The 26472-nt window shown below is 40.3% G+C and overlaps 1 protein-coding gene across 1 annotated transcript in view; it reads left to right on the top strand.

Moving 5' to 3' along the window:
• The window catches only part of SNCAIP (synuclein alpha interacting protein), a 217920-nt gene that overhangs the window by 87796 nt on the left and 103652 nt on the right, over window positions 1–26472 (top strand). Inside the window, exon 3 of the mRNA XM_088475088.1 lies at window positions 14365–14437. Within this exon, the coding sequence (XP_088331214.1) occupies window positions 14365–14437 (73 nt within the window). The remainder of the gene's footprint in view (window positions 1–14364; window positions 14438–26472) is intronic.

Raw genomic sequence — 26472 nt, forward strand, 5'->3', positions numbered from 1 at the left:
ATGCTTGACCACAGGTGATTTAATTAGTACCTCAGTCAATATGATTTAACCACATTTGCTTGCCATGGATATCTCTATAACCTGTTGGGACTGTTGGGGTGCTTTGAGGACTGACTTTGTTAACCTCTGGCCTAGACACAATACTCCTCCTGATCCAAAATCTCTAAGAACATGCAATAATTTTTTCTGTCATGTGATGAATTCAACCTACAACATATACTGTAGGCTACATATATTAATTGGGGATTTAGCTACATGAATATAGCCTATTTTTATTTACATAGAAGTAGAAAGATGTTGCTTGTTATTTTGGAATCATATGGAAAATAAAAGTTTAGTTTGGTTATTACAAGTTTATAAATATCAGCAACTGAAATCTTAAAACAAAGAGCCTGAAATGGGGAAAGGGTTAATGTGAGCTTGTAAAATATTTAAGGAACCATGTGGAAGTGCAGATCCCTTAGATCAGGGATTCCCAACCACTGTCCTCAAGGCCCACTAACAGTCCATGTTTTAAGGATAGCCATACTTGAGCACAATGACTCAATTAGTACCTCAGTTATTTTGATTTAACCACCTGTGCTGAAACATGGTTATCACTAAAACCAGGACTGTTAGTGTGCCTTGAGGACCGAGGTTGGGAATCACTGCCTTAGATCCTCTTACTGTTCAGTGATTTGCTAATACTGGCTGCCTGCTGTGATTTGCAATTTTAGCTTTTTTGATCCTTGCGAGCAGCAGATTTTTTTAAGACTTCTTAACAATAACAGTACAAAAATTAATAACACAAAAGCAAACATAAACTGGACTGTCCAGGAGACTCAAGATAGAGAGAGAGAGTAGAATATCCTCCGATATTTCTCCACTTCCCCAGAAGTGTGCGTCACATGGGCTCGATGCGATTCACCTGGAAACACATTATTGTGACCCGTCCCCTACTGAAGAATGCCACAAATTGCTTCATTATGCAAGAGGGGGTATAGCTACAATGACACACAGTGCGATGTACCCCTGCACTTCCCATCTTAGTCTCCCCTCTAAAATATCCCGGTGGACCCTGGTAAAAAGTTAGCAAGTCCTGTAATAACCAAAGGAAGGTATAAAAGATTCAGAATGCATAATACCAGAAATGGAATGTGACCTCAGCTTTTAGAGACGTACCTTTGAAAATAAATGTTAAATAGAGAAGCGGCATCAGTAGCAGTTTCTGTTGGCAGCAAGCTGAGGCCCTGATTCAGAGCCGGACGCTCTGACAGAGAGCGCGCTCTGAATCAGGGCCGTCCCTCCTCCTTTTGGGAGCGGCCTCCTGGCCGCTCGCATAGCTGTGGGTGACCACCTCCGTCGTGCGGATGCGCACTTGGGCAACATCGACCCGCTTGTGAGCATTAAGCGCTCGCGAGCGGGTCTGAATCAGGCCCTGAGTCTCTGTATTTTGATTAATATTAATATTTTGAAGGAGGAGGAAATGATTCATCACCGCTGCAGTAAGATGTAAAGAAAATCCTGTATGGAGCATTTTAAATGTATACGCTTCATATGAAAATTGTAATGATTGGATTAGTTATACTTTAAATTGTCTGATTAATTCACAGTTGCTGCAGATTTCTGTCAGTTGTCTTGGGCTTAGTACATATCTACAGTAAGTCATATCATCTCTAGAAGTGGTTTTATCACTGGTGATTGTAATATGATTTTTATTAGTTACAGAGTGCCATAAAAGTATTGATGTAATGTCTTAAAAGCAATGCATAAATCTGTTCCAAAGTCAATTTGCTGTACTTAATGCAAGTGTATAACATCCCTGATGTGTATTGTGAACGTAAAACTGGTTGGTGTGAACTGAAGAGCTCCTAGGCTTTATTACACAAGAGGGGCTTTTTGTGGCGTACTGACCTTAAATACTAAATGCTTCCCACAAAAATGTAGGCAGGAAAGCTGTTTTCTAAAGCACTGAATGGCTTCCTTTTTCCTTCAATTGACACATCACTTTCTACGACTTCCTTTCAAAATACATTGTGGCTATTGTTCTTAGCGAGAAGGTTGGTTTAGTGCATAGAAGGCTAAATCTGCAGAGTGATGTGTTCTGCTCTGTAACATTATTCAAGATGGGGAGAGACACTTTGTAAAATAAAGTTATTACCTCCATAACATTCTCACGTAATCCTAGCTTTCGTTTTCTCTCATTATAATAGCACACTTGGACCTGTTAACAATCAGATTGCTAAAAGCAAAGGGAATGATTTCAGCATATGGTACAATGCATGTGCTGAAACTGTTAACCCTCTTTGTCCATGAAAAAAACAGCTTTCAATGCTTCAGCAAGAACTTGTTGAATTATTAAACACTGAGGTACCATTTCCTGCAGCCTTTTCCACACAATGTGCTCATCTGGACAGGAATGGGTCAACGCTATTGGGAAAAAAGTGTCAGTCGTATATGAAATACAAACACAACAATTTGTTTACAGACACTATGAGAATCAGGGGCAAACAAAGGCGGAACACTCCCTGCGGACCTGATGTGTGTGCTCCAGAACGGACTGCTGAATACGGTGGCTAGATTACAATATATGTTTCATTCAAGTTACCACTTTGCAATACAATGTCCAGTAATAGCCTGTATTCAATGTAGAGTCCAGTTCCATAACCTATATAGTCTTTCTTCTAGAGGCCAAAGTAGTGTAGATCTCTATTACTAACACCTCTTATGTTTCTTCCATTTGCATATACCAGATGTCGGAACCTCACGGAACCCCATTTGTTGATAGCGTTCTGGTGGCTCTTCTTGTAGTGATTCACTGTAGAAAGATGAAGGTTCTATCAGCAAAATGATTGGAACCCCAAGTCTACTAAAGGTGTCTGCACCTGCTGACACATGTAAGCAAGTGCCGCAATACTTTATTTTGAACAATAAATTTGTTAAATACAGGTCGGTTTAGTCATATGTGTTGATAACAAATATTGTCTATACAATTAGTTATCATCGCAAGAGTCTGCCCGCATAATAGTTGAAGGAGAGTCTAATTATATGTTATTATATATGAGAAAAGATAAATATATATAAAAAATAGTAATATAAAGAAATATGGCTCTGATTCAGAGCCGGACGCTATTTGCGCTCGCTCGTTCAGAAAAAAGGGGTGCCTATTCAAATGAACCGTTCGCTCTTTGCGGTCTGTTCACGCCTCTAGGTGTGAACGAGCGAACAAAACTTGCGGTCGTTTTTTGGAAAACTACGCCCCCTGGCCGCTCGCATCCTACGTCATGTCCGCTATTTATTAGATTAATCGAGTACATCGACCAGCGTATGAACTGCTCGCTATTCTTGTGGTTGGTTTTTCCTACCACAATCTTGCGAGCAGTTCTGACTATAAAATAACCCAGTGACGTGGTCAATGACGCTGCTGTATTAATTATGCACACCCATAAAACGCCCGTTTTGTCCTTTAAGCACGCCTGCGTTTTGATCTCCACTCCCCGTTTTCAAGCACCTTCCCCTGTTACCACCCACATATGCCTCCTCATGTCACTCAAAATAGCAGGCATTCGCTATTTAGCGAACAAACGATTTTCGGCCGCACTGACTGGTTTTGCGCATGCGTATTAAGATCCGTACGCATGCGCAGTTGTGCAAACATCGCTCGGAACGAACGAGCGGCCGCTTACGAGTGGCTCTGAATCAGGCCCTATGTTCAAATGTAAATAAATTATTGCCTTAAAAAATTCTGCAATGCATTTACATAAATCCTATAACTATATATGTGGAGGAAGTAGGAGTGTGTGGACTTCTATAGGAGATTGCCGATTCACAGGTAAGTATAATCAAAAATGATTAATTGTCCATCACATGCGGTCTTATAATCGTCAATATTAAAGTCATCTTGCTGGCTTGGTAATGAATTAGTTGTACTTGTCATTATAAATCTATACATAGATCGCAGAATTTAGCAGTCTATGTTTTAACTGCATGTGACACTCTTAAAAGGTTTTTTTTTAGCAACACATTAGTATGCAAAAAGTATGTAATTAATTATTAACCACATTATGTACAGAGAGTGTTAAGATTAAGCCCATACTTTTCTATTTTAAATTACTCCTCTCCGAAAGAAGCCCTGTCATTAGGCCCGATGGCAAACTGCTGCGATTCGCGGATGAGAATTGGGGCTAAATGGCACGATTTGCTTAATTTTAGCCCTGCCCCTCCATACGGACCCATGAATTTCCTGTATAATCTCCCCACCCTGCCCACTTCACTAGGATGCGGTAGATATGCCTACTCTTCCAGGGGCGCGGGGGACTACCCGAAAACTCGTGAGCCTCCCTCAACTTCCGGGAGAGCAGGCAAGTATGATTAATGGTGCATACACATGGTCAGATATGTAAGATGAGCGATTGAACAATTTTAGACTGTATTAAAATGAATGGAATCATCCAAATCTGACTGCCAACACATCAGATGTCAGACATCGTTATATCGAGATCTGACAGAAAATCTGACTGTGTATGCCCCATTAGAGCTGTCTATAGTGGCAGCAGTACAAGGATATTGCATCACTTTTAAATATGGCAAAATATGGCCAATTTTTATAGCTGAGGCATGCAAAGGTGATATCAGAATTTTTATTTACAAAATATTAGTCACTTTATAGTCACAATATGTATATAAAGTAATTAAGTACTATGTACGATTTCAGGAGAAGTCTCACCCGTGACGGGTGCTCCGTCGCTCCGGGTCTCGCACCAAAGGGGGCGAGCTGTCGATGGTGATTGACAGCTCGCCCCGTTTGGTAGGCGTTGCCGGGGGTGGCTTCACAAACGGAGGCGTTCCCAAGTAAACGCCTGCCGTTTGTGGGCGGCCCCACAGACATCACCAGTGATTTCAGTGAGAGAGCTTCCGGCTCTATTAGAGTCAGAAGCTCTCTGGGGGAGGCTGTTCCACAAAAAAAAAATGCCCTGAGCGTCCGGCTCTGAATCAGGCCCTAAGTGCAAAGATACTTGCTTTGCTCCCAATACCTGATGCAGAAAGTCATTACACCCTGGTCTTACTGTTTTATCAGCAAGTCTTACATGCATCTGCGCATGCGTGAACACATGCACAGTGACCTGGAAGCCTGGACTTGGGTTTCCTATTTTACTTTAAACCAAGAAAGAAAAAAAAAGGAAAGAAAAAAAATGATTAAAAATGTGAAAAATATATTAAAAAAGTTGTAATTTGTTTTTGTTTTTTTAAATTTTAAAAGAAAAAATAAAGCATTTTTCTCTATTATCATCTGCTGCTATCTGAGATAAGAGAGTTGATGAGGTTTACTATAATCCCTCTTAAATAAATGTCCCCATGTTTTGCTTTGGGTAGCTTTTTACCCCTTTGTAGATAAAGAGAAGCCCTTATATTTTCCACTAGAAAAAGGGCTTATCTGCTTTTAATAAATAGACCCATAGATCTTAAAGTAAGACCAAATTTTGGAGAAACCTAAGCCACTCACTAGAATGGACTTCCTTTCTTCTCTTCTGTATTATGGCGTTCATTTAGATGACTCAACAAAAACTGTGAAACAATATCGTAACCATAAATGAATGGAATTATTATGGGAGCTGGCAAAGTTCAGATATTTACATCTGGATATTCCTGTCCTCGTGTTCTGCACAAACTTTTACAACTGCTACGGAAGAAGTAAGTGTTTATTTATTGGCCTTAATATAACACCACCATATTATGCAATGCTTTACAGAGAATATTTATTAATTGGCCTCAGTTGCTGCCCCGGTGGAACTTACAATCTATATTCCATACCACACACAAAAGGGTTCATTTCGTTAGATGCCAAATCATCTGCTAGAATGTTTTGGGAGTGTAGCAGGAAACTCACAAAAACAGGGACAGCAGTGAGGGTCCTCACTGGATAGAAACAAGCTCATGGTGCCAGTTTATTTTGGAATTATGGGGTCTTCATATTGAACCTTGAAAAGCTTAACTCCAACAAAAATAAAGAATCATGGAACAAATTCTATCATAAAGCATTTTATTCCTTTTTATTTAAAAAAAATAAGATTTAGCAAATGTATGAATTATTTTATATTTCTTTATATATATATTAAATAATGAAACTGCACTGGAATGTAGGGTCACACGTAAGCAGACTGGACCACCGGCTCTCCGGCAATGCAGTAAGTACCTGTTTGCTGCTGCCGACCAGAATTGCCTGACTATATTTTGTGATAACTTCGCCCGAAAAAGATTTTTATCACTGTGATCAGTATCGATAGAAAGTCAGTCTCTTCAGGACAATTTGATAAATGAGTCCCTAAATGGCTCATCTGACAAATTATCTTTTTATGAACAGAACAGTGAGATAAAAAACACAATTTAACTATTAAAGAGAGACCGGTGGTTCTCAATTCCAGTCCTCAAGTATCCCCAACAGGTCATGTTTTCCGGGTGGAATAATTAATGTCTCTTCAAAATAGATTAATTCACGTGTGCATGATTAAAGGACTCCACAAACATGACTTGTTGGAAGCACTCGTGGACTGTAGTTGAGAACTACTGGTATATACATTTAAGACTGAGATATTGTTTTGCCGATTTTGTTGGGTGGTCCCCAGAATTTATATACACTATAGGGCAGAAGAAAAGACACTTTATCCTGAAATAATATGCAAGACAGATAACAATCATCAGCAAGCCAGCACTAGGACACACATTTTCACAGATATGCAGAAGGACATAACTCCAGTGCATGTTTTGCACATAGCCTACATTGTAACAGTATTACTCCCACCACAGCTCACCCTGTACATGACAGTGCAGCACCAAGATCCAAGATCCAAAATGCTATGTACTAACGAAGTGGATTCGGTTTATTGTATACATAACTGCACATGTCTTTAGGATTTGCTGAATAATCACATATTTATTTGGTGGGGGACAATATTAGCTTGGTGAATTTTATTATATTGGGAAGAGAGAGGATATGGAGCCAGCCCCAAATTGGTACTTTATGAATGAACCTATTGCATATTAATTGATCTCTTCTATATTGTAGATGTGTTGCATGACAACTTGCAGTGGAAGTTTAAGAGTTACAAGTACAACTGTTCTGTTGCATAGACAATTACCAAGGACAGTGGTCAGAAAAAAAAATCACAGCATTTGTAGTTGAAAAAGTTTGGCATTGCAGTCAGGGAAAAGGAACTGACCGTGCTGGGAATAGGCTACAGTCCATAGTTACAGCACAGACACACAAGCAGTTAGTGATATCATCAGATCATTTGCTTCTGGCAGACATGCTTGTAATAAGAGCAGTTCCAGGCCAAAATCCTGAACTTCCCTAGCTGAACCTGAAAAGTACGCCTTACGGTTTTGATAAAACTTTCACGACCTGTTTATTTATTTATTTTTCTTGACTTTGGAATGATGAAAGATGAAATCTACAGGTCATTTAAAAGGCAGCGCAAATTCAAAATAGTTTTGTGCACGATTGAATATTTTGTAGATCTTGAACGAGTAAGAAAAAGAAAATGACCCATTTCAAACACGTCGCACGTGTTCTGGTCTGTTCATGTGTGTGACTACCAATACACTGATACATGCACTTTAAACACTGTCTCTTGGAATATAGTCAACCCTGGTCTATCGCATTATTCAAAACTGTCTCTTTTCTAGTTCACTGTACAATAAATAAATGGCTTATTGGTTGTTACTGCACCCTTATTCCATGCACCCATTATTCAGAAATGCACATAAGAATACCTCATGGGCATGGAATTAATTAATTATAAACTGCTTATTTGGCTTTTCTCACTTGCAGTAATATGTAGCAATCTATACAAAGTAAGTTCTCAAAGAATGTAAAGTGAAATAAAAGAAACAATCACAGAAATGATACTTGGCAGTATGTGATAGTGAGGGAATGTAGTTATGAGACCGGTGGCCTCAATGCCGATGGTCTAAATCCTGATGGGGGAAGCCCTACAAGGGACTTAAGATAGGGTTGAAATACCGATTCCTAGTTATCCTGATGCTGGAATCTAGAAGGATGCCAGCCTGAACGAGGTAAGTCCGGGGTGCCCTTAGCTGTTAGCTGCGGGATGGAGAGTAAGATAGCATAATGGGTTAGCGTTAGGTTTTGGGGGGGCAAGTGTTAAGAACCCCTAGAGGGGAGGATTAGGGTTAGGCACCACTAGGGGGGGGTTAGGGTTAGGCACAAAGGGGGAATGTTAGGTTTAGGCACGAAGGGGGGAGACTTAGTTTTAGGCACTAACCGGGAGGGTTAGGGTGCTGGCTGGGGACGGTTAGGGTTAGGCTACAAGAAGGGAGATTTAGGGGGAGAAGGGGGGAGGGTAAGTATACTTACCCGATCCCTGTCGGGATAACAACCATCGGGATGCCACTGTCGGTATTTTGACATGGCCATCCCGACAGCTGGCATACATACCGATTCCGATAGTGAGATATACTTGGAGCTAAACTGTAGCCTGATCTGCCCCTCTGCTGGTCTGAACCCGTGAATGACATGCCAGTCATTAGGGGAAATGTATCAAACCTTCTAATGAGTGAACAAGTGGAGTAGTTGCCCATAGAAATCAGTCAGCTTCTACCTATCATTTTATAGAACGTACTTGATAAATGATAGGTAGAAGCGGATTGGTTGCTATGGGCAACTTCTATACCACTTGTCCATTTCTCCACTCTTTAGAAGGTTTGATACACTTCCGCCAATTACAGTCAGGTGCATAAATATTGGGACATTGACAGAATTTTCATATTTTGGCCTCTATTCACCACCACAATGGCTTTGAAATGAAACAAACAAGATGTGCTTTAACTGCAGACTTTCAGATTTAATTTGAGGGTAATTACATCCAAATCAGGTGAACGGTGTAGGAATTACAACGGTTTCTATATGTGCCTCCCACTTTTTAAGGGGCCAAAAGTAATGGGACAAACTAAACAATCCTAAATCTAACTTTCACTTTTTAATACTTTGTTGCAATTCCTTTGCAGGCAATTACAGCCTGAAGTCTGGAACGCATAGACATCACCAGACGCTGGGTTTCATCCCTGGTGATGCGCTGCCAGGCTTCTACTGCAAATGTCTTCAGTTCCTGCTTGTTCTTGGGGCATTTTCCCTTCAGTTTTGTCTTCATCAAATGAAATGCATGCTCAATCGGATTCAGGTCAGGGGATTGACTTGGCCACTGCATAACATTCCACTTTTTAGCCTTAAAAATCTCTTTGGTTGCTTTTGCAGTATGCTTCGGGTCATTGTCCATATGCACTGTGAAACGCCATCCGATTTGTTCTGAAGCATTTGACTGAATATGAGCATATAATATTGCCCGAAACACTTCAGAATTCATTCTGCTGCTTTTGTCAGCAGTCACATCATCAATAAATACAAGGGAGCCAGTTCCATTGGCAGCCATACATGCCCACGCCATGACACTACTACCAACATGCTTCACTGATGAGGTAGTATGTTTTGGATCATGAGCAGTTCCTTTCCTTCTGCATACTCTTCTCTTCCCATCAATCTGGTACAAGTTGATCTTTGTCTCATCTGTCCATAGGATGTTGTTCCAGAACTGTAATGGCTTTTTTAGATGTTGTTTGGCAAACTCTAATCTGGTCTTCCTGTTTTTGAGGCTCACCAATGGTTTACATCTTGTGGTGAACCCTCTAAATTCACTCTTGTGAAGTCTTCTCTTGATTGTTGACTTTGACACATATACACCGGCCTCCTGGATAGTGTTCTTGATTTGGCCAATTGTTGTGAAGGGGTTTTTCTTCACCACTGAAATAATACTTCTGTCATCCACCACAGTTGTTTTCCGTGGTCTTCCGGGTCTTTTGGTGTTGCTGAGCTCTCCAATGCGTTCTTTCTTTTTAGGAATGTTCCAAACAGTTGATTTGGCCACACCTAATGTTTTTGCTATATCTCTGATGGGTTTGTTTTGATTTTTCAGCCTAATGATGGCTTGCTTCACTGATCGTGACAGCTCTTTGGCTCTCATATTGAGAGTTTACAGCAACTGATTCCAAATGCAAATGTCACACCTAGAGTCAAGTCCAGACCTTTTACCTGCTTAATTGATAATGGAATAACGAGGGAATAGCACACACCTGTCCATGAAATAGCTTTTGAGTTGATAGTCCCATTACTTTTGGCCCCTTAAAAAGTGGGAGGCATATATAGAAACCGTTGTAATTCCTACACCGTTCACCTGATTTGGATGTAGTTACCCTCAAATTAAATCTGAAAGTCTGCAGTTAAAGCACATCTTGTTTGTTTAATTTCAAAGACATTGTGGTGGTGAGTAGAGGCCAAAATATGAAAATTCTGTCAATGTCCCAATATTTATGCACCTGACTGTATGTGTTTGTAGCCCTCTGTATAGTAACATCAAAGTTGCCAACGGTGTGGGTCCTGGAAGGGGAGCTCCCCGGAGCAACTGCTGGGGTCATTTTGCAGCATTTCAAGCAGGAGGTGTGGCCCCAATGATGCTATTTACAGTGAATAGTGCCATCATGATCCCAACCACTTTGGAAAATTCGGGAGTAGAGTAAGCAAGTATGAGCAGAACAGTAATTATCAAAGTGGCTAGGGGCAAGCACAATGTTGTTACGGGCTCCTTTAGAGTCGCCTTTGTACAGTAGCTTTACAGTAGTCTTTGTACAGTAGCTTTACAGTAGTCTTTGGAGAGCTTTTTTCGTGTTACTTCACATTTTTTTTATAAACGTGTAATTAATGATTTATAGAATACATTTAAATACATCGTTATACTATTCTTTACATTACATTGCAAGGTACTGTATATTCCTATAGTTTGCAGAATTTCAGAACATTTAATGTATCGTGAACCTAAAGTATAAAATGTATATCCTGTATAAAGCTATATATCAACATACAAACCTTTTCTTTTTTATTTTCCATTAGGATTAGAAAACAGGGACAAGCCAAGACGCAAGAGCTATTATTGTTATTAAATACTGACTCCAGATGTAGATGCTTTTGTATTAATAGTCACGGGTTGTCCTCATAATTAGATAATTGCCTCTCTAGATAACATGTAGTAACCATGAAGCTTGTGTATGAGGTGTCTTGGATTGAGTGAATACAGATTTCCCATAGTATAGAAAACATTTATTATTATTATGTGAACATTTCAATGTCAACATTTTGCAAGTGTTGACTTTTACCATTTACTTTAGAAATGTATTGGCTGACCATTCATTGGCTGAGAGAGGCAGGCCCCCAACTCTCTAACCTATTAACACTTCCACCATAGACTTCAATGGTGGGAACTGCAGTGTTATTCCAAGTTCATTCCCACCATTGAAGTCTATGGGGAAAGTGTTTATTGGCTGAGAGAGCCGGGGGCTTGCCTCTCTCAGCCAATTAACAGTCAGCCTATACATTTCAATGGTAAATGCCGCGGCTGTACCGTAAATCGGGAAGTACTGTCCTTAGAGGACAGTACTTTGTCTGGTGGGCTACGCGATTGGACCCTGGATGCCTACATACAGATGAGGACTTGAACCAAGGGGTGGATGTGTATGGATTATTTTTTTTTACAGCGATCTGGGATGCTACTAGAGAAGGGGATCTCATACCAGTAAATTACTTTCTTACAACACAGTGCTGCAAACTATATACGGAGGCTTCTAATTTAGCTTTTAATAGAGCACTGGGGGGAGGAGAGATTGTGTTTGTAAATTACATAAAACAGTCTGTTATAAAACTTGGATCACATAAATGCAAATAGCTATAGGAAGAAGAAACCAACAGAGTACAACCAAACTCTGTATTTTCTCAACGAAACAACAGAACAAAGAGATTTTCATCCATGCTGTAATAAAAGCTCAATAAAAATAGCTTAATCTTTAATGTGGCTCATACTGTGGTTTCTCTATTCAACTTTATTCTCTTTATTTTTTATTATGCAATGTGCTAAAAATATTCTTTATTTGTAAAATGTATTTTTTGTTTGAATTGACCTGCATTTATTTTTCACATTTGTTTTGAGTGCTGTTTTCATGTTAACATTTGAAAGAGGAATAAATGATTTCTAGTTCTGGCATACACATACTGCAGATGCCAAGGGATTTTAAATAGTACCCATAATGGGACATTTAAATATTATTTAATGTTTATATAACAGTGATGTGTGTGAAAATCTAGGGTACAGGGATGGAAGATCTGCAGTGTCTTGATAGACAGTCAATTGGTCAACACCAGATGGTTGACATGCAAATCTTTGACGGGTACAAAAGGTTAAAAGAGTCAATTGGTTGACAGTTAAATGGTCGACAAACCTGGGTCAAAAGGTTGACACAGAAAAGGTAGATACGTGGTCTTTCATTATATTTTTTATTATTATTAAGGTTAGGATGAGGGTAGGGGTTAGGCACTTGGCAGAGGGTTAGGGTAAGGCTGTGGAAGGGGACGTTTAGGATTAGGCACCAGGGGAAGGGTTAGAGTAAAGCACCAGGTAGAGGGTAAGGGTTAGGCACTAGGGGGAGAGTTAGGGTTAGGTAAGGATTAGGGTTAAATAACACATTTCTGTGTAGACATTTTGACTGTCGACCATTCAACCCTGTCGATCTTAGTCCATGTTGACTACCCTTTGACCCTCTCGACCTATTGCTTGTTGACCATTAGGTGTCGACCTATTGACTACCTATCTAAATACTGTAGATCTTATCCGCACCCAAGATCTAGAGACGTGGAGTCTCCTGATGCTTTGAGAATGACTTTCACTTTTTAAGTTCCTGAAGTCAACATTTCATGGATACATCTTGTTCTTTTAATGACTGTCCTAGGACGATGCAGGGCCTTCACTTTATACAGAGACACTCTCTCCAAGAAAATATCATTTGGACTATCGGTTTCCATATTAGTCACTGTTAGACATTATGGCATATACTATTGCTTTTTAAAAAAAGAAAAATATGTGACTAGTTTCATTATAGTGTAGGTTTGGCTTAAGTGTGGTTCCACAGGAATGTGTGTGTGAATATGCTGTCTGATCTCTAGCATGCACTGTATGAATCACACAGAAAATGACTCTACAAAGTATGCAGTGGAAATGGTAAGATAAACTGGGCAACCACATTCTTATTCTGTACACACGTTTTTGTACGATGTACAGAAATTAATAGAATTGCTGATGAAGAGTATGCAATGGAGATCATTTAAGGTGCAATTAAGGTGCGGCTGCTTACATCACTTAGAATGACAGTATGGGCTACATCACTCATTGCTCCTCAAACCTCATGGGATGCGAGGGAAATTTGGCAATGTTAATGGAGAGGTACCGGCATTCCAGCCATTCCCCCAGCATCTTGACAACACTTAGCAGCCATCGCTTTTATATTATTTGTCTCCTTAGATTTAGGGTGAAGTTTGATGGGATTCAGGAGGGTTAGAACATTAAGAGATGCAGAAAGATATAAAGTTGGAAGAGGTGCACCCTCGCTCTACTGTCAATCTCATGGCATAGTGTTGTGTAATAAAATGTTATCAATTTAATATACTTATGTGGACTATAGCTCTTCAAAAGACTTTAAATGAAAACATTAAATAAAGACTATTCCTTTTTACTGCATTTATTTACAATAGAAAGAAATAGATGGAGATGGTAGTAGTTAAGTTTTCATTCCTCTTCCCAAAGCTTCAGTGATTAATGAGATGGTTACTGACTTGGCCTCTTCCCTCTCATTTGCATAGAATGCCATTGGCAAGATGGAGAGGAAAAGCTGGTTGATGGTGATTTATTAAATAAGAATTTGTTACACAAGATTCACTTATGGGGTGTTTATTATTTAGAAGATTTAGAATGCAAACCATAGAGCTATAGTTAGAAAGGATTGTGTCCGCGAGAAATGCTCTTTCAGGTTTGTATAGGAAAAATGTTAATTAGCCTATATTTGTGCTGTACTGAAATACGGCTATATTATACTCACTGCCATCCCCGTGCATGTGGTTTAGATGATACTGTTTTGTTGGACTAACTTAATTTTGCTGAAATGATAGTATTTTGTATATACAGTGTCATGTATCTTATTGTAAACTTTCAGAGCAAAAATAGCCAGGCGCTGAATTATGTTTAAAAAAGTTTTTTATCTGCTTCCTGAGTCTCCCTGTTTTACATCGTTCTCTAGCTAGCATGGCTCACACAATGTTTCATCTAGATGTATGATTGGACGGTTGTTACTCTCCTCCACCAGCACACATTCCGGAATCTGTTTTTACTATCCATTTTATGACACTCAATTCTGTAGCTTACGTGCCATTCACATACATTATAGCAACAATTTGTCAGATAATAACAGAGCATTTCTATATTGATTTATCTTTTCCAGTATTCCATAACATCCCTGAAGACCATTCCAGAGCTCTGCAGGAGATGTGACACCCAAAATGAAGACAGATCAGGTATGCGGTTTCTTCACATTGTCTGATGTCTGTTTTATAATCAAACACATTCTGGTTTGTTCATGAAAAGTGAAATAATAATCTACTAGTTATTTTAACGGAATGTATGTGCTGTAACTTGCATGAGGTGCTACAGAACACTGTGCCTAGAGTGTACGTAATTTCATCTATAGTGTAAGGCTGCTAGCTATTCCATAATTACCTACATTCCTGGATTATTTGGGGGTCTCTTGGGAGATTATGCTACACTCCAGAGTCTGCTGCACAAGGACAGTTCCCAGTGCATGAAGACTCTATTTACACTATCATGCCGATGTAGGCGGGGCATGGTAAAGGGAATCAAGTCATCGTGCCCCCACTGTGCAAGTTCACAAATTGTGTCATAGTGCAGTGGGGTCATGATGATGGTTACATAGTGTTCCCTGGGCAGTGATGTCTGCAGAAGTATCAGGGGTCCTAATATGTGCCAGCTGAAAACACCCCTCACCATAGTAGAGCCACTGTCACACTGGACTGCCCAGGCGATGCGCAGATCCTTGTGCAGTGGGGTCAGCATTGGGACCCTAGCGGGCTGTCTGCTCCTGTACCCCATAAAATAATGGAAGTTTTGCACTGTTTGAACGTTGAAGTTACACTCTGACCCTAGTATTAAATGTTGCTATTATCTGCGGCAATGTCGCACATTGGTCCGATGTTACAATGTGTGCCAGACGTCACTGCCCTCAATCATCCAGAAATGTTTGCCGGCCATAGTGGTGTCGCACGCTGGATGTCTTCCCTGATGTTGTGTAGTGCGGCACACCCTGGTAATTGCTTCATGTCAAAATCCAAATTTTGTGTTGATTTTGGAGATGGAGTGACCCATCTATCTGGCACTATTGAACCTCAGTCAAAGACACTTAAATCGTGATATTCTGCCATCTTTTAGAATGTAAGCTCTTACGAGCAGGGCCCTCTACCCTCTTCTGCTTCTCCCTACTTTAGTTTCATCTACTTCTTAATCACCACTAGGGCACCTAACACTTGGCTGCTTATGCTCTGTTGCTTATCTGGGTGTTATGGTCGCTAATGTAGCAATATATATTATCCATGTCCTGGTCCTGTATTGTATTGTTCTGTAAGTCGCTTGTCTACAACTTGTTTATGTACTTTGTAAGGCGCTGCGGAACACTTGTGGCGCCATATAAATAAATAATAATAATAAATGATAATCTTCACTGCAAATTATACGACAAAGGATTGCAGAGATATCTGCCTATATATAGTACTTCTATGGAGGAAGATACCTTTTAATGCGGAGTTGTGGTGTCATGTAATGGGAATGGAAGCGTCTGTTTTTCGGGCACACTGTAAATCTGTATAGTGGTATCTCTACCTCCTGTTAAATACCTCTTCCTGTACAACAATGTGCTCCAAATAAAATATGTTTGTTGCGTGCATGATATCTTCAGATACCCACAGCTAAGTGCTATAGTTGCAGCATGAGGTGGTAAAGGTAAGAGATAAGATGTGCCAAGTCTTAGCTGCCTCTTCCACTACACAGAACTTCTGGCACACTGTGCAGTGCACCTAGCAGACAAGCCTACAATGAAAAGAAGACAACTGGTCAGATGTCAGCTACAGACTCACACCTCAGATTGTACAAACTTCCAAAAACCGCTGTCAAATATATATATATCTAGCTACATAGCTAGCAGCAGTTGTATAGCCCGGCAGTCCTCCAAACCCTGATACAAAACCCGGTTGCCCTCTGCAGGTATGATGCATAGAGGTGAAAAAAAAGCGCCACTCCGGGATTTAATATATCAAACAGACTATATTTAAAGTTAAAAAAGCCAACATTTCTATCATGACAAAGGGACATTGTGGCTCCGAAATGTCTGCTTTTTTTTTTAGAGATGTGCGCCGACCCCCCTGTTTTGGTTTTGGATCTGGATCTCCCCTGGTTTTGGATCTGGACTGGTTTTGCCAAAACCTCACCTCCGTGTTTTGTTTTCGTGTTTTGGTTTTGGATCTGGATTTTTTCTTAACAAATCAAAAAAACTGCTAAAATCACATGAAATGGGCCTTTTTTGTTCCTATACTATTAATAACCTCAATAACAATTATTTCCACTCGTTGCCAGTTAATTTTGACCACCTCACAGCTCACAATATTGATTTGTTCATCTTGTTTAGGCCCAATATTCGTACCAAGGTAGCTGGCTGACTAAGCTAAGCTGCAGCAGTGGGTGGCACAAACACCTGGCAGTTCAACTTCAAACATGGCACATCAGGAAACACTTATTATTCATGAGAGGCCTGAGGGAGTTGGAGTATGTATGTAGTTGAAGGTAGGACAGGGACAGGAAGGGTTGATTGGTAGTAAATTTAATTTTGTTTTTTGATTCAAAAGAAAATTTATGAGGGATAAGGGGAGGGGAGGAGGCATTTACAAAAAAATGTGATACAGTACATTTACATCAGTCCTTGCCACAGAAGAATCCTTGAGCATGGCCTGCTGCTGCTCGGAGTTGATTTTCTCATCCCAGAAGGGGACCAGGAAGAGTGCTTTCCCCCCAAAAATAAACAATTGACTAAAATAATGTTTGCAAACTATGATTTAAGGGCAATGGTAGCCAACCCTGGTCCTCGAGAGCTACCAACAATGCATGTTTTCCAGGTCTCCTCACAGAATCAAAACTATAATAATTAACTCCACCTGTGGATCTTTCTAAATGTTTTGGTGAGTAATGAATACACCTGTGCACCAGCTAGGTCGTCTGGAAAATGTGAGCTCTCGAGGACTGAGGTTGGCTACCCCTGTTTTAAGGCCTTACGTTGTGTCTTTCTTGAGAATGCTGTGCCTGCTTTCTTTTTAAGACAGTTGATTTGGCCACACCTAATGTTTTTGCTATCTCTCTGATGGGTTTGTTTTGATTTCTCAGCCTAATGATGGCTTGCTTCACTGATAGTGACAGCTCTTTGGATCTCATATTGAGAGTCGACAGCAACTGATTCCAAATGCAAATGTCACACCTAGAATCAACTCCAGACCTTTTACCTGCTTAATTGATAATGAAATAACGAGGGAATACCTGTCCATGAAATAGCTTTTGAGTTGAGTTGATAGTCCCATTACTTTTGGCCCCTTAAAAAGTGAGAGGCACATATAGAAACCGTTGTAATTCCTACACCGTTCACCTGATTTGGATGTAATTACCTTCAAATTAAATCTGAAAGTCTGCAGTAAAAGCACATCTTGTTTCATTTCAAAGCCATTGTGGTGGTGAATAGAGGCCAAAATATGAAAATTCTATCAATGTCCCAATATTTATGCACCTGACTGTATATATAGATATATATATATATATATATATATATATATATATATATATATATATATATAGCAAATGTGACGGACTGGCACTCCTCTATCCCTGTGTAGTTTGACAGGGTGCCCTCGAGGTCTTTAAAGATTCAACGATGTGTATTCACAAAACGTCAAAACATAATACCAACGTTTCGAGGCACGAAGCCCCTTTGTCAAGGTGTGAGTAACCCACAGCTTGACAAAGGGGCTTCGTGCCTCGAAATGTTGGTATTATGTTGTGAAGCTTTTTGAATACACATCGTTGAATCTTTAAAGACCTCGAGTGCCGCTGCTTCTTTCTACATATATATATATATATACATACATACATACATACAATAAAAGAATGAGCTTATAGTCTACCATTATTGTGAAATTGGAGCTACAATGAGTAAAGTAATATGCATGCTTTAATCGCAATTCTTAAGGCTTATCTGATGTCTTTAGCATCTGGATCATAAATACATCAGCTAAGCCTTAAAGATTGTGATTTAAAGTATACATATTACTGCACTCCGTGTTGTTCAATTTCGACAAAAATACTACACTATAAAGGCCCTCCTGAATTGTTTGTTTATGCTGGAGAGATTATTGTTTTTATTTACGGAAATAGCACATTAAAGGCCTTTTTATATTTATATATATATATATATATATATAGCAAACCCTCAATGCGCTACTGAATAGACAAATATGAATAGGTGACAATCAAATTTGTATAACTCTGCTCCTCTTGTGCGATTTTTGCCAACCAATGGATCTAAAATAGAGATACAAACGGCAAGACAAGAAGGTGCTGATAGTGAGGTAAATAAAAAACCCGTTTGGGTTTAAGGTAAGTATTGTGTGTACATTTAATAAAAAATACTCAAGCTTATCTCAATTCCACTTCAACCGATGGTGTGATGAATCAAGACCCAAACTTCTGAAAGTCTCCGATTTCGGAATGAAGCCCAGCACCAAAACAAGATCAGAGAAAACTCATAGGGTAGTATATCAAAACTTTATCAAACATAAGGATTAAGGACACGAACATAAAAACCACTTGACACAATGCATTTAAAACAAGTGTGAGTCACCCAGCCCAGAATCTGAGTGGTCCGACCAGAGTGGTACCAATTCTGGGAACTTCTGACAGCCGTGGTATTTCTTCAATGGGTGCAAGCTTTGAAAGACTGAGCAGGAACCACCAACGCATTTCGTTTGAACCAAACTTCCTCAGGGATCCTAATTAATAAATGTATTAATTTACATACACACACGCACACAAGCAATTAAATGTATGTCCTCATACACCTAGCCTCAATACGCCATGCGCCACAAAGCGCCTGGCCCGACTGAGCTGTGCAGCATCTATTTCGCCCCAAAATTAAAATGTCTCTTAATGTCGCACATACAAACCACTTCACGAGACTGCACTGATTCATTTGATATGTGATACTTGTATATTTGTGTGGGACTGTGAGTCTGAAGCACAATGTAAAGCTGTGACCAATGAATTGGAGCATTACGTAAACAGACTCAGTCGCACACAGATATACAGTTGTTGCATATCAAAATAATCATTGCAGTCTCTGGCTAAGATGCATTTTCAAGCAAAAAAGACGCTCAGTGCAAACAGAGTCACGCGGCACCTGGGTTGCCGAGGAGGGCTGTTTGTCGCTACTGCAGCAATAGTGTATGAGGACACATCTGTACATAACATTCTGCATTTGTCCTAGACAATTCTACACTTCTAAGGTTATATGTAGTAGGTTCCGATTTCCTAGAACTGGCAACACAGCCACTAAATTTAAATCTGCAATTTGTTTTAAAGCAAACCCAGGTTGAATTTGCCTTAAAACGAATTGCTGCTTTACATTTAGGGGCTATATTGCTGAAATCTCGCTGGTTCCAGCTCATCAGGACCTATCTGCGAGCAGATAGCAGGAAGTTGTCCTTTTAGTACTCGACTTTGATTTTGTATTTGCTGAAATGAACTAAATAAGAACTCACCCGTATGTTGCAGTAGAACACTGCAGCTAAGGTCACTGTGCTCAGTAAGTGTGATCCAGTACAGCAGGAGCTGTGCCCTGTTACAGGAAATACACCATACATCATAAAAGCCTAGGGGTCACCTTTGGGTCTTTGGAAATTAAAGGATACATTTTTGTTTATACAGGTATTTGACAGGCCAATGACTTCCAGAGTAAAACAAGTATTTATTTGAGCAACATGATAGGGAGAAGAGATTAAAATGGATTAATGCTGTTTAATGGGACTGTAACAAAGTATAAAATGGTTTCATTGACAATTAAATAGAGTATACTCTCAGGATGTCATGTACGGTGTATTGCTACCAAGGAGCAGCACAGAATCACTCTTGGCAATACTATGTGCCTTGGTGTCTGCAGTGCAACTAGGTTTCAGTGCTTGGGCTTGTGGAACAAGATGTTGGCATTTGTAGAGGATTAGCACCAGCAGATGGCAGGCGTTGGGCAGGATGGATGTGTTCCCTGACAAGTACAGAGAAGGCGCAATAAGTTTTTAAAAGTTGCATAAAATGAGATTTGATTTTGTGGAGTGAAATTATGGAAATGAGATAGAGACAGTGGAGAAGACGAATACCGGGGTGTGACATTTCCCTTCCACAAAAGATCTTGATGTTTGCACCAGAAGAGCTTTTTCAAACTAAAATCAATGTTATACATGCTCTTCGCTCATTTATATAATATGTTCACGGGGGATAAACATGGATAACTCCATTCCTTTTATTAATCAGTAAAGTTGTATTTAGAGAAAGAATGGCAGTGTTGGGCCCTTAGGGCGGAATTCAATTGTTTTCGCGGCCCGCATCTCCTGTCTAAAGTGACAGGAGATCGCGGGCCGCTATGCAATTGTTCTAGATTTTCGTGCTGATCGTGCCCAAAGTGGTCGGGTTTAGCCGCGTAAAGCAGCTAAACCCGACCAAAGTGCTGGGCGCGATCGCGAAAAGTACTGTTTGGGCGCAAAAACATGTCACTTTTCGCATATTTCAGCTCTCATCCCCCAGGGGCTGCGAGCTGAAATGTAGCGCTGGCAGCTGATCGTGCCCGACACGAGCAAGAATTGAATAGCTCCGTCGGGCGCGATGGGGGCAGGAATCAATTGAATTCCGCCCTTGGAGTCTTTAGGGGTCTTGTGGGATCTGGATATACTGGGCTGAAAGCAAGTAGAGCTTGCATCTGGTCTCGTTCTATATGTTTCTATGTGGTGGAATTCTTTTGACATTTATGAACATAGTTTAACAATAGTTTCCAAAGATGACTATATCACGTGGGATTCCAGATGCAAAACATTGCAAAACTAGAATGACAAGATTATCAATGGTGACATTTAGCACTTCATTTTTATCCAATGCCACATAGCATATCCATAGAATACTCACAAATATGGCATACATGGATCCTATTCTTGCACAAGTTACAAAGTACATTGTACAGTAACTAATATTAAATTCTAGCGGTCTACATCGCAAGTGTGTGGTCATAAGTGGTACTGCAGGGATGTCTTTGTCGTAGCATTTTTTTGCACAGAATTTTTTTTACTTAGAAGGGTTCCTGGTATGGATGTAGCTAGAGTGGGAGTAGGGGGTGCCACTGCTATAGGGCCCAGAGGCTTAGGGGGCCCTGGACACAGGTTATATAGTTGTCTACGAAGTTCCCAGAATTGCCTGCTAAGAATATGGGTCTGACCCATTGCCAGGCCTAAAGGGAGTGACATTCCACTTTTAGTGAATGATGTGTGTAGTGGAAGTCATAATGGTAAAGGGGGGCTGTAAAGTGGCATAGTCTGAACTGGGCACTGTAATGTGGTATAACATGAACTGGAGGCACTATAGTAAGGCATTATATGAACTGGAGAACACTGTCATGTTACATAATTTGAACTAGGGCACTGTAATGTGGTACAATATGAACTGGAGGCACTATACTTTGCGATAGGGTACTTACTTGCCCTGTCGGGATCTTCTCCCTTCAGGCTGCCAGTGTCGAGCTATTCAGCCGCCGGGGCTTCATGCCCATTCCGTGTACAGTATATGAGTAAATTGAGGCATGAGGTAGTATTTAAATTGCTCCATCTATACTTGGGCTAAGACTGACACTAAAGTTTGTGAATCTAGCTTTAGTGGAATAAAGAATAATCAAGAACAAAACATTGTCATAAATGGGTATGGCATGTGAAATGACCTTAGATCTGATGTTTGTTATTGTGCTACACCCTGGAACAGCTGGAGTACTAACATTTTATTTACAGATGCACATGATCTGTGTTCTGGAGGGATGAGACCAGGTTCCTAAGTTTGAGATGGCACAGCCGAGGATCAGTTAGCAAATAGTCTCTGATTCATTCTGTGTCACAGCTATTGTGCTTTACATTTCAAAGATCTGTGAGGAGAAAAAATAGTTTTTCTTTTGAGGCAGACGAAAATTATTCCCGAAAGATTAAACCATCATGAAAAATATAGGACTTGTAAACACTGTAATGGTGAGTGATGGTTGAACTAATGATACATATGTGCTGGAGAGCTTCACTACAAACAAACAGACCATTATCATTCTCAAATATTTGGAATGAGCTTAATTCTAATTCTTCTTATCCAAATCTGTCCATTAAGCCACAGACGCATATAATCCCATCATACATAATCTTCACTTGACAGTTTTGGAGAAGAGCTCCACCTTGTGTGCAAACTAAAAAAACTCTTTGCTTTTATGATTTAGAGCAGTGTTGGCTAACCTTGACACTCCAGCTGTTGTGGAACTATATATCCCAGCATGCCCTGCCACAGTTTTAGCATGCCCGAATAGCAAAACTGTAGCAGTGCATGCTGGGTTATGTAGTTCCATAACAGCTGGAGTGTCACTGATTTAGAGCAATTTCAGAAAAAAATGTACAATACATCTTCTATATATCTTTATTTTCTTTGATAATCATGTAACAAGGGAGCCATACTATAGTATTAAATTCACTTTGCATAAGTAACTACAGTACAACCAAGCTACAAAACTCTTACAATATATTTAAAGATGACTTAGAACAAAGCTGCGATTAGAGGGGTTGGGTACGGGTTCCTGGTGGTCGGGATGCCAGCGGTCAGAATACCGTAAACGGCATCCCGGCAATCACAATCCCGAAAAGATTAGGTAAGTATGTTAACCCTCCCCCTAACCCTCCTTTCCTACAGCCTAATCCTAACCCTCCCTTCTCGCATCTTAACCCTTACACCCCTCCGCAGCCTAACCCTAACCCTCCCCCGCCCACAGCCTAACCCTCCCCCACCCGAGGCTAACCCTAACGCTCCCCTTAGTGCCTAACCCTAAACCTAACCCTCCCTGTAATACTTACCGTTGGGATGTCAGCGGTTGGGGTTCTGGAGCCGAGATTCCGGCTGCTGTTGGGATTCCAGCGCCGGTATTCTGACTGCTGGCATCCCGGCCACCAGGATGCCGACTACATCCCGATCAGAGATGGCCCTTGTGACCCATGGGCATTTCAGGACGGGGTCTGGGAGGGGGCCTGAAGTGGACGCAAAAAGAGGCAGTTTCAAGGGCGTGTTACGGTGGTGTCATGGGTGTGTACATGCGTTCTCTTTCGCAGCAACACAGCCACAGTGGCCATATTTTCAGAAAGTTAAAAGGAAGACTCTGTGCTAGCCAAGGGTTTCTGGAGGAGACGATGTTCCGAACAATAGTGCGTCAATGGTGGATCAGATCCACCAACAGACTTGAGCAAAGAGGGCTTTGCAGGGCTCACTCACTCCGTCACACTGCACAAGGGGAATGCATAAACTGGCATTTGCACATTTTCACACATGTAAATTCATAAGATTTTTACCTTCTGTTTTGTTTCATTGTACATATGTCATTAATTTGTAACTTGACCACCTTAATGTACAGAGTTGAATACATTGTTGAGGTTATACAGTATCAATGAAATATGTCATAATTAATGGTATTTTAAAGGCCTTGAAGGATTTCTAATAATGCTGTATTCTGTACAGAAAATCGGGCCTGAGTCAAAGATGTATGCTATAGGGCAGTCTCTGCGTGTTATACACAGCGGCTGTGCTAAAATATGCAAAAACCACAGGAGGTGTCTTAGATAAAAAGTTGCCCACTGCCGGCTTCTGTGATCCGATGGCTGCGTCCAAAGACGCAACATTGTATCAACTGCGTGAACATCAGACTTCTGAGTAACCCTCAGATTACATAGAATGTCCACTAAAATCACGCAGCCGGGGCCAAAGAAGCTGCGTCAAGGACACAGCCACTAGCTTCAGCACGTCTGCCATACTACCGCACCTGTACATATATATTTCCAACACCCTCCAACCCTACCTCCTGCGGGTCACTGCGGCCCGCCGGTGGGGCACACTGGGACAGTCCCCAAATAAGCAGAGCAGTTGGGAGGTATGCCTACAGTTACAGTACTGTTGAAAACATAATTTACACATATGCAAAACAGTACACAGTTTACATAATTACATGGAGAGAAACAAAACAGAGAGAGGGCCATGCTTGTCAATGATTTGTTGTTAAAGGGAATAAGGGCTGACAGAATGAGGGAGAGGGCGCAGAACAGTGGGATTCAGAGGCTGGAGAGTTAGGTAGAAGGGTGGTAGGCTTGGATGAAGGAGGTGGGTTTTAAGGGCAGGTTTAGCAATGCAAAGTAGGTGAGAGGGTGCAGGAGTGGATCAAGTTTGCTGGTAACTTTGGCCTCACAAAAAGTTTTATTTAATAAAGTACTGTACAGCACAATTACTATTCATCCATTATATTTCGTTCAGGGAAATGCAATGTTTTTTGAAGAATCTTTGTGTGTATTTTTCCTTTTTTTCTCTCTCTAGAACTACAATAAACTACATGGCCTGACCGCTATAACGAGTGCACACATACACATACTGTACTTGGCTACTCTACTTTTTCCTTCTCCTCTTCGGGAGAAGCCCGGAGAGGAGATGAAGATAACCACTTTGTCATTAGGCCCCACAAATCATGTCATTTTAAACCCACCCACTCCCTACAGACCCGCGACTCCAGGTATTACCTCCTCATCCAAGTGCAAGCGCTGATGCCACCATATGTCAAACACGATCACCAGTGGGTGACAAGCCAAGCCATTGTATTTAAATTAGATTACGATACATATTTTTTAATTAAGCAAATAAATTACTGTGCTTCTAGCGTATCTAATACAAAAAGTCATTTTAAAATTGTCCTCATTCTTTAAAATAGGTAATGCTACATTACAGTTTTGTCCTGTTCAACCTACAAAACCACAATATAACCCTTCTTATTTATGTGGCCAGTTTTACAACCTTTCCAAAAAGATAAAAAAACAGACTGATGGTGTCCTGAATCTGATGACATCTCTGTTCTGAAGTGAGATATATACTGAGCTGCAGCATATACTGTAAATGATTATTATATCATTTAGTGTGATAGATATATTATGCATCAAGAGACAGATGCTTAACATGCCATGGAATATAAGCAAACATTGTCACTGATCATATTAACATTAATCATTTCAGTGCTAAGTAGAAGGAAGTATGTTTATTACAGTTCTTTAGTGTAATGTAAGCGTTCAGTGAGATAGGCGAGGCGATGCAAAGAGCACATCGCCAGGAGACCAACAGAGAAGAAATACTGTATAATATGGACATTAAAGACATTGTGGACAAAGCTAAAGGGGCCTATCCATTAGACTTTTTTTGTGAACGACCAAAAACTTTTCCTGCCAACAAAAAGTCTTTCATGCAAAAAGTCTTTCACAAACATGAAAGACTTTGTGAACAATATATTTAAAGACCAAGGACCAAGGATTGTCGCTGAAGAGACAAGGGAGTGGAAATTTTTAATGAATGGAGTGAATATTCATTCAAAAAAGTTGTTTGCCGTTCGCCAGTGGTCGTTCACTGCATATCCACTGAACGACTTTTCTAAAGTGCAGAAATTGACCAGCGTCTTCGAATGGCAAAAGACTTATTTTGTCGTTCGGGGGAGTGCATGGCGCAGGACGTTTGCAGCCTATCCATTAGATGACTTTTTGAACGATCTGACCAAAATCTCCTGGTTTTGGTAGGATCATTGAAAAAATCGTGTAATGGATAGGCCCCTTTAGATGAAGAGTCATGAGAAAGTGTTAGGCATGCTAATTAACATAATGAGCTCTACTATAAGAGCCAATGGTATTTTTATCTAATATACTACAGGTTAGCATGCTACTCTCTGCTAATTAAAACCATCTATAACTTCTAAACCAGCTAATGCTCCTCATCACTTCACACTGGTTTCCATTGAATTTATTGACCGCACTCTCATCAGTATTGGTAAATCCCACAATAGCATTGCTCAATATTTGTGTAGGCAACCGATATACTATAGAGATTTATTTAATTACAATAGTGCTTCAAGCATGACACCCAGCGAAGCCAGAACACATATTGGTTTGAGGTAGAAGGTAACCGCGAACAAAATGGAAGAAATCAGATCCTTTCTTGCATTAGTTCACTCTGAGACAGAATGTGATTAGGAGACCGTGCTTGGCCGTTTCCAGTAGGTTGGATGAATCTCAGCTCTCTAAACAAGCACTGGAGTAAATAAACAGTAGTGCAAGAAAAAAAAGTGAGGATATTTAAGTTCATGTTCAGGTTATAAGCC

The sequence above is a fragment of the Taudactylus pleione genome, unplaced genomic scaffold, assembly GCF_031769625.1.
Source record: "Taudactylus pleione unplaced genomic scaffold, aTauple2 ptg000162l, whole genome shotgun sequence".
In the NCBI taxonomy this organism is placed as follows: domain Eukaryota; kingdom Metazoa; phylum Chordata; class Amphibia; order Anura; family Myobatrachidae; genus Taudactylus; species Taudactylus pleione.